Source organism: Chelonoidis abingdonii, chromosome 3, assembly GCF_003597395.2.
Source record: "Chelonoidis abingdonii isolate Lonesome George chromosome 3, CheloAbing_2.0, whole genome shotgun sequence".
Taxonomy (NCBI): domain Eukaryota; kingdom Metazoa; phylum Chordata; order Testudines; family Testudinidae; genus Chelonoidis; species Chelonoidis abingdonii.
The window spans coordinates 157,997,308-158,006,418 of NC_133771.1; the positions used below are offsets into that span (position 1 = coordinate 157,997,308).

The following is a 9,111-nucleotide window of genomic DNA, read 5'->3' on the forward strand; positions in this document are numbered from 1 at the left end:
GATGTTTTACAAAATAACCATAATATTCCCAATAAACAAAAAGTTTTTTTTCCTGTCTAGTTGCTTCAGTTGTGCTTGATCTTTGTCTATGCTGAAGATTTGATTGCACAGGTTTGACATACACAAGTCATTCATTTTTTCTCCATCAAGCTGCAGACCCAAGTGGTGAGTTGTTCCTAGTTCTTAAAGAGAGAAGGTGGGAGAAGAGGAGAGATTTTTGAATTGTCCATTTTTCTTCATTTATAGAGGGAGTATTGGAGTTGGAGTGCAACAAGAAATTCACTTGTTCCCCAAGCCTGAAAGGAGATAAGGACACTGTTAATCAAACTGTAGTTCAAGACATTGCCATCAATTTTAAGCCAATGGCTACTCCACAGACAAAAACAGATGCAGGGCAAGAAGAGGGTTGAATCCAAGAATTTTAGGCCAACATATCATTGACCTCCAACTGTTTTCACTTCGCTACTCCAAGAATGAAGGGTGAAACAAATGTTTATGCTCACAGAGCAGCCCTTTGTAAGTAACTTTACTAGCTGTGTTGCCATGTTTCAAGAATGATAATGTTAGCAACCCCAGCAAGCTACTCCAAGGCGGCTTGACGAACAGAGAGGTATCCAAACGAGCGTAAAGTACTGCATGTGTGCCTCCTTTAATTAATGTCTGTTTGTAAAGCTCAGAGACATGAATGGCAATGATCTGTGAGTGCCTACCTAATCTCCCCCTGGGACCCCTTCAAAGAGGCCATTTTCCACTGTATTACTTTCATTAACGATGTTGTGCATTCCCACGCTGATGCTTTTTCTATTTATGAAACTTGTTTTCCACACCATTGGCCTCTGCACACATTTTATCCTCTCTTTTCAGCTAATACAAAGCAGAGTCTTTGATGTATTTCTGCGCCATTGATATCATGGAGCAGTTTCAAGCATTGAAGGAAGGGAGAGGAAGTATGATGGCATCTTCCATGCCTTAGCAGACTTTGGTTTGGCTCAGAAAATGTTTTCTGCTGGAGTCACCTGCAGGGATTTCCCATGAAGAAACCCAAGCGCCATGAGTGAAATGGAACAGCCTTGGAGAAAGCACCATTATGGAAAAGAGCTCAAATGTTTACAGAACGGATACGCCTAAAAAGGTTTGAACTCTGGGTAGGCAGTATGGCTTAGTGGATAGAGCACTGGGCAGGGACTCAGAACACCTGGGTTCCATCTCTGATTCTGCCACTAGCCTCCTGGGTGATCGTGGGCAAGTCATTTCACTGCCCCGTGACTCAGTTTTCCCATTTCTAAAATGGGAATAATGATACTGATTTTCTTTGCAAAGTGTTTGAGATCTAAGAGCTAGTTATTATTATTGTCTGCTTTCCCAAAGCACCTACATTGAGTAACTCCCTCTTCCTGCCCACTCAGCTTCCTCTGAACTTTACCTGAGATTTCTTTACCTAACGAGCACTGCTCGGGGCCCTCTTCTTTTCCTTTGCCCTGAGCCCAGCTACTCTCAAAATCCTCTGTTAGTTAATCCATGAACAATTACTGCAACAGTCGCTATTGTCTACTGCCTTTAACCTGAATGTATGTGGTTAAGACTTCCTTTGCATTGGGAAGCACTGGTAGCTCTCAGAAAGTCTGGGGGTGTGTCTGAGGGATGCGGAGAACTGAAATAATTTAGGGCCAAATCCAATCCTCTGTACTAAGGGTGTGCTGGGCTTGGATGAGAAGTGAACAGAGGCCTCCACCTGGCTTTCAAAGGGGAGCTCAGAGAGGGACCCATCTACTGCACCTGGTGGACAATCTGCTGGCTAAGAACTTTGCTAGGCCCCAGTGCATATATTGTAATGTACAGTGCTTGGCAGGCTGTACACTTCTGTAAGTCACACTACACCTTCTAAGTCATCCTACACTGCACTGCCAGGCTGGCTGTGGTAAGCATCATGCACATGGTACCACATTTAGCTTCACAGTGTTTATAACTGAACTGTAGCACAGTTTCAAATGTGTTGACCATCCTCTGTTCTGTAGGAGTCTCTTTCAGACACAGGTGGGCCTGAAACTGAAGTTTATCAGTTTTGGTAATGCCTAGCCTTCTTTGAGATCCACACATGATGCTACGTGATGGCCTATAAACAAATAACAAGCAGGTTAGAGAAGGCAGCTGACAGATTCAATCTTGATGGGCTTTCAGAAATGATTTCATGACAAATTGCGCCCTTGTAATTCAAAGTTCATTTTTTGTATGTTATAAACGGGATGAATCATGGACCTTCTAAAAGCCTTAGATGTTTGCTTTAAATATTTCTTTTTTTCTGTAGGCTGGCTCATAGGTCAGCTGTCTACAAATTCAACTTTAACCTCTCCAGAAGAAGCTTGACAACAGCCCTACTAAATTAAGACAAAAGGGAACCCAAAGCCTAAGTATGCTGAGTGTTTGCTTTGGATGGGCATAAGGTGGCTGGATTTGCAGCCTGTGTGTATTTACCTGAGAGTTATTCATGATAAGCAGGGTGATAGTAAAGCACCACTCTCTGATAACGCTAACACCATCTGCCAGGGGCTGATAGCTTGCAGAGTAATGCTGTCATCAGCACTTGAGTGGTGATGGAAAGTTATTGCTTCAGTAATTACTGCTGCTTTCATCTTCTCTCTAATTTGCTACTGTCATGAAAAACGGTTGTAAAAAAACCAAACAAACAGAGAAGAAACTTTTGTCTTTATTGTGATGAATTACTTCCAGGCCGCCTCTGGGTGCCTCTGGGAGCCGCTCCTGTGTGCCTTCTACCTACTGCCAGTTTTATTTACTCACACTGTAGACTGAAATTTACTGCTCACCTATCACTACTCTTACCCTCTGATTTAGTGACAAATACCCAAAGGAGATTTATATTAGCATTGATATATAGATATATACATTACTGCTGTATCAGAGAGCTATGTTTGGCCTAGTACATTTAGCAGGGTTTACCTTTCTTCTGCAGGAAATTCTGTCTGGCTTTAATGAAAGCCAGAATGTCAGCATCAGTCTGGCTGTCTCCAGTGAGTGGGATAGACGAACTTGAACTCTGGAGGGTCCTGAAATAAGCAGGTATATTCAGATGAGTAAACAGATTGATTTCATGTTCTCTATTCCTGTCTCCTTTTTTTTCTGTTTGAAAAAACGATAGATTTAAAGGCTTTCTCCTGAGGTTACGTTGGCAGAAGCCAGCCTAAGTTAGGCGGAATCTAGCCCACGGCTTTTTAACTTTCTCATCTGTATATGCTTTTAAAATACACCTGGATTCCCATAATTCTAACATATTGCAGCCTGTTTAGTTATTACACGCCCTCCCCTCACACACACAGAGTTAAAAAATATTTTAATGTCAACCCACAGAAAATTACTGTCAAGCAGAATTAAATAATGCAATGAGGTTACTAGAGAAATGATGGGTGCATCTGTGCAATGCGACTCTGCTACAGAACTGTTGCTGCTATTAGCATGGGACAAATCTAGAGGCAAGCTGAGTGAGCATTCCATGGAATAGCATGTCAACATGGATGTACATGTAGAACTAGATTGTGGATGATATGATGTTGATGACATTTGCCAGAAGTCACTGAAACCAGGACAAGTCTAGGGGATAAACAGCAGCTTACTGCCATATCTTTTTGCCTATTTAAGTCCCAATCCTGCATTGAGTCCCTGTGCCCATGTGGTTAAGCCAGGGGCTTACATTATAAATTCTTTGACACAAAGATCATGGATCAGATCTTCAGCTAGTATAAAACGGCATAGCTCCACTGATGTAAATTTACACCAGCTGAAGATTTGGCCCTATGCCTTCACATTGGTTTATAGATGAACTAGTCCACAACTGGTAATAATAAATTACTACTACCACTACTCACATTTTCCAAATAGAAACTATCATAATCAAGGCACAATAAAATATGGAGAGGAATCACGATTATAGAAACATTCTACTTTTTAAAACACTCTTTTCTAATTTTGGTTTTCTCTATAGCACTTAAGTAACTATTATGGCAGAATATAATCTTGGCTGATATAGAACAGATGTCTGATATGCCTGTCCATGTGCTGCTAATTAAATCTCTAGTTGGTAAGTGGTAGTCTGCTGGCACAGAACCAAAATGGCAACTGTACAGAAATTGTTACAAACTCCACAAAATATCTATTTTTATCTAATTAACAGGGATATTCTAAAACTCCAACAGAGCACTATTTCTTAAGATGATCTTTCGAGTAGCTATTAGTAGAGACATCTCTATAAAAACTGTAAGGATTGAATAAAAACTGAGGACCTTAGGGGAGAGTCAGACATTCTCAGTTAAGGAAGCAGATTACAACACACTTTGTCACATGAAAGTCAACGCCCTCCTTTATGACCTAGAATTACTATTGTGCAGCATCTCACGGGGTCAGACGCAGGCCATAAAGCAGCCATTATCAAGAAATTATTCAGCACATTATAGTAACTAATTCATACAAAAGTTAACTTTCCTGTACCTTCTGCTGAATTTTGATAAGCAGCAGTGTTAACAGTGAAAAACATACAGTACATAAGAGCAGGTGATGCCTAACTTCCTTTTTAACCTGTTTTTCCTTTCTATCTTTCTCACAAACACACAACCACATTTCTGAAACACAGTACTTTTGGGAAGAAATTTTCCATGCTTTGCCTCTGTCCCAAAAGTGGATTATTTTGGAAAATTTGAGGCAAATACCTTCTGCTCTTTTTCCTATTGCAAATAAATATATAAAAATAAATGCTAACCACATCTTCTTAGATATGGCTATAAGTGTAAAAAATGGCTTAAGTGTTAAACTTGAAGCACAGCAGGGTTATGTCTAGTTTTTTTGGGGGGTGGGGGGTAGGGAGTGAACATAAACAAAAGTGATTCCAAAAAATCTCAGTAGCTTCTGCCAACAAATTTGTTGAACATAAAGCAGCTATGCCTCCTTCAAGAAAACACTACAAATACTCACTATCCAGCCTGACAGACACAGGGGTTTTTGTTCTCACTTGTTACTGGCATAATTTGCACAACTGAGATTGTGAATGTCTTAAGGAAATACACACAGCAATATTCCACTAAAAATCCTGCTTTAACATCCTCGCCAGGGGAAAACCATGGTGGTGAAAAACATTATGGATTTAGGGTCTCTGCATCCTACATTGGTCTACAAATTCTAAGATACCCATTAAAAACAAAATAATATAAAAAGAGCCTTTTATGTTGTTATGGTATAGGTTTCACAATATGAACCAGCAGAAAACTGCCTCCAGTCAAACAGGAAGTGCACGAAAGGTGGGGAGTGACCTCTCAATATGGGTGCACGGGGTATAAGTGAGGACATAGACTCGCCTTTAATTATAAAGTCAGATTCAAAATGAGCAGCTTCAGTACGTTATTAAGAGAGATGACAATGGATTGTTCAGGATTCTAATGAACTGGAGACAAAATGCCAGCCTGCCTAACCCTCTGAATGGCACCAACATGCTCCCTACCTTGTATCTGAAGTTGAGTTGCTGAGCCTGCTCAGGTTGTTCTTCCTACCACGATCTTCACTGGGGTTGACTCTACTGGTATCTGAACAACTAGAGGTGGAAAATGGAGGGATAATTAAGAGTTAGTATGGAGAAAACTTCTGGATACATCTGAAATGACTACAATGAAGCTGGTTTTTAGAATGTATTTGTTTTAACTACAAAAAACATCTTTTGCTTTCAGGAAGAAGGAAATTCTCTATCCAACTTATGTGATGATGGCACTTGCACAGTGAATATGACCCCAAAAAGGCACTCTGAGGAACCTAATGTTTTAGAATGGCAAATATGGTGGTAAAGAATCAGAGGACAATGCACCATTTCACTTTCTATGCAGGAGTTTTAATTTCATGATGGAGCATTTTGGTGTATTTTAGAAATATATTTTGTGAACTTTCTTACTCTCTAAATTAATACTGAGCCAAATGCTGAGGCCGCAGCTCAGTTTGTACTCAACCTTTACTCAGGCAAAATTATTACTGAAATCAAAGGGAGACTGGATAAAAACGGAGTGAGAGCCTACAGATCTGGCTTGTTGATCATAGCTATGCTTATTGCAAAAGGAGAGATGCCATTATCAAGGAATCTCTCAATTAGGAAGGCAGATTTCTGTCATGGGATGTCAATTTCTCCTTGTTCAGCTGCTTTCCTGTGTCTATGGGTAAGTATATGCAGCAGTATTTCTTATGCCAATACTGAGAGAGAATTACAACATGCTATTATTCAGGAGCAGTGTGTTTCCGCTAGGTGGTGGGCTTGGTGTATTCCTGCTTTTTTAACCCTGCAATAGTTCATTCACTTTGGCTTATGAATTGATGTTTCTGGCAGAGAACTTGAAAAAGGAAAGAAATTTATTACTAATATTTTACTGTGTTACATCGTGCCAAGTTCAGTTTTGCAGAATATACTGTGCCCAAGAGTGTAAGCTATATTCAAATGAGAAGCTCATAGATTATGGGGTTGAACATTTCCCTTTAACTCCTGAAGTCCTATACCTTTGATATCTGCCTACTGCATTGAAATGACACTCACTTTAAATTAATTAAATACAAAATGCAGCTTTCACGAAATGTTTAATACTTCATGCTTAGCTCACTCCATTGCGTCTGGGTGTTAGAAAGGCCTCAAGAGAATGGGTAATGTGTGATGTATTATTACTGTGATGCAATAACTAGGCACAAAGGAGTTTCACTTTTCTTGAACGTTATCAGATCAATACAGGACTTAAGACTTTGAGTAAAATTTTCAAAAACATCTCAGTGACTTAGAGGTGAAGTTCCAATTTCAAATGTGACTTAGGAATTTAGAAGTCTTCTCTTTGACTTCCAACTAGAATTACGCTCCTAAATTCCTAAGTCACTTTTGAAAATGGAACGTAGGCTCCTATATCAGTTAGGTGCTTTTGAAAGTTGTTCCCTACAGTTTTCACTCTAAACACACCTGAGCTTTATTTGGGTTGCATTAGAAAACTATCAGCTTCCTTTCTGACAGGGTCTTGGATGGCCCAGACAGGTCAAGCTGCCGATTTCAAATCATGTAGGTTACAGTGTTTCTGTGGAATTGAAGGGTGCAAGGTATTCTGTGCAGAGTGGGCAAAATCTTTGCAGCAAGATTCAAACAGCTTGAAATTTGAGCATTTTTAGTGACTTCAGTTTTGTGCAGGGTCTTTTCCCCCAAACTTTTAAAACTCAAATGGAAATTCACCAATCAAGGATTTTTTCTTCAAAGACAAGGTGGGTGAGGTAATATTTTTTATTGGCCCAACTTCTGTTGGCTAGAGAGACAAGCTTTTGAGCTACATAGAGCTCTTCTTCTGCAGACACATTATAATCTCCACAAATGTTCAGAAATGTGACATTTCAAGAGCATGAAAAATGGGCAAAATGGAAAACACTACAAAAATGTTGTGAAAATATTTCCCTAGTTTCACACAATACCTATACAGCAAGTGACTCCTGCAACCCAGGGAACGAAACGTGAAGACAACAGCAGGCAAGAAGTCATCAGAGAACACACAGGACCTGGGATTATCTCCTGTGGAATGTAAATCAGGAGTAGGGGGCCTCAAGGAAAAAGCTGGAGAACTAAAGGGTCTGTTGAGGTCAAGGAGAAAGATTTGCATGTCCACGGAGTCTGTTAGAGTTGGAGAAAGGGAGTTGGGTGAAGCAAAAGGGATTGGATAAAGTTAAGAGACAAAGATCTGATTGAGCTGGAAACAGAAACAGAGAGAGAAATGGGAGAAGGGAATCCTCCAGGGTTTCTGAGAAGATCTGTATAAGAACCAAAATTTTCTAGACTCAATGCGAATGCAACATGTGAACAGTTCCATCCTTCACTAGCAGTTAATCTAAATATCCAATGAGTAAAGTTGAAAATACAAGAATCTGATAAACTTCCTAAATAAAAACCAATGTGAGAAAGGAATTGGGGTACGACCATCCACCAGGATGAACTGAATACTATCCTTGTGTTCTGGAGTGGAGCGGCCAAGAAGTACTGAGCCAGAAATGTACAATTTAAGATGTTTTACAGAGTTTGAAGGATGCCACAGACAGACAGACAGACACACCCACACAAGTGCAATTAACTCACAGCTTTATGCTGGTGACAGTGTGGATAAGTTAGTGCATTCTTTTTTTGATGCTTCGGGAATTTTATCAGGTATATTTTTTAGTAAAATAGTCTCTTTTATTCTGTATTTCATATTGCTCTCCCCTTCACACTATATTTTCACTCTGGGTTTGTTGAGATATTCATAGACCTTTTTCAGTCTGAAATGGAGAGATGATCAGCCTTTCTCTGTTTTCTCCCCATTGCAGAGTTTTTCATCATTGTGACTAAATTAATTTTTTTTGAATGGATTGCATTTGCTGCTTCTAACAGCCTCACATGACACTTGTTAGGAGTTGTTCACATGTTGCATTTGCACTAAGTCTGGAAATTCTGGATATATGAGATAATAAATTTAATTTAGATTTGGAAACTTTTATTAGAAGATCTAGGAGGATTTATAATGAATGTTGATGTGTCTCAGTATCACTTCATATGTACTCTAAAGATAATATCTGATGCCTATATGCAGCTGTCATAAATAGATAGCTAAGGGTTAATGTTTCTTTCACCTGTAAAGGGTTAACAAAGGGAACCAAATACCTGACCAGAGGACCAATCAGAAAACCGGATTTTTCAAAGCTCAGGGACGGAATGTTTGGGTCTGTGTCTTTTGTCTGGCTCTCAGCTATGAGAGGGGTCTTTCTATCTTCAAGCTTCTAATCTTCAGTTTTAAAGTTGTAAGTACAAAGGTAGAAAACAATAGGCTGTTATTGTTTTTTTTGTATTTACATGTGTGTAGTTGCTGGAATGTTTAAATTGTATCTCTTTTTGAATAAGGCTGAGGAAACGGGGATGAGATAACGAGGAGACAGGGGAGAGGTTTTTTCCCTTGGTGTGAGATCAGAGCCCTCTGAGTCTTGGGACAAAAGGAGAGAGGAAACGGGGATGAGATAACGAGGAGACAAGGGAGAAAGGTTGTTTCCTATGTGTGACGACTCAGAGCCCTCTGAGTCTTGGGT

The 9,111-nt window shown here is 39.7% G+C and overlaps 1 protein-coding gene across 4 annotated transcripts in view; it reads right to left on the bottom strand.

Moving 5' to 3' along the window:
* Positions 1–218: 218 nt before the first annotated feature.
* The window catches only part of KIF6 (kinesin family member 6), a 322,989-nt gene continuing 314,096 nt past the window's right edge, over positions 219–9,111 (bottom strand). For 3 of the 4 annotated variants that reach the window (XM_075064272.1, XM_032790186.2, XM_075064273.1), the window contains 3 exons: positions 5,501–5,590; positions 2,956–3,062; positions 219–296 (listed from right to left, as the gene is read on the bottom strand). In XM_075064272.1, the coding sequence (XP_074920373.1) occupies positions 280–296; positions 2,956–3,062; positions 5,501–5,590 (214 nt within the window). In that variant the 3' untranslated portion in view covers positions 219–279. The remainder of the gene's footprint in view (positions 297–2,955; positions 3,063–5,500; positions 5,591–9,111) is intronic. The other variant, XM_032790187.2, reaches the window with a different exon arrangement.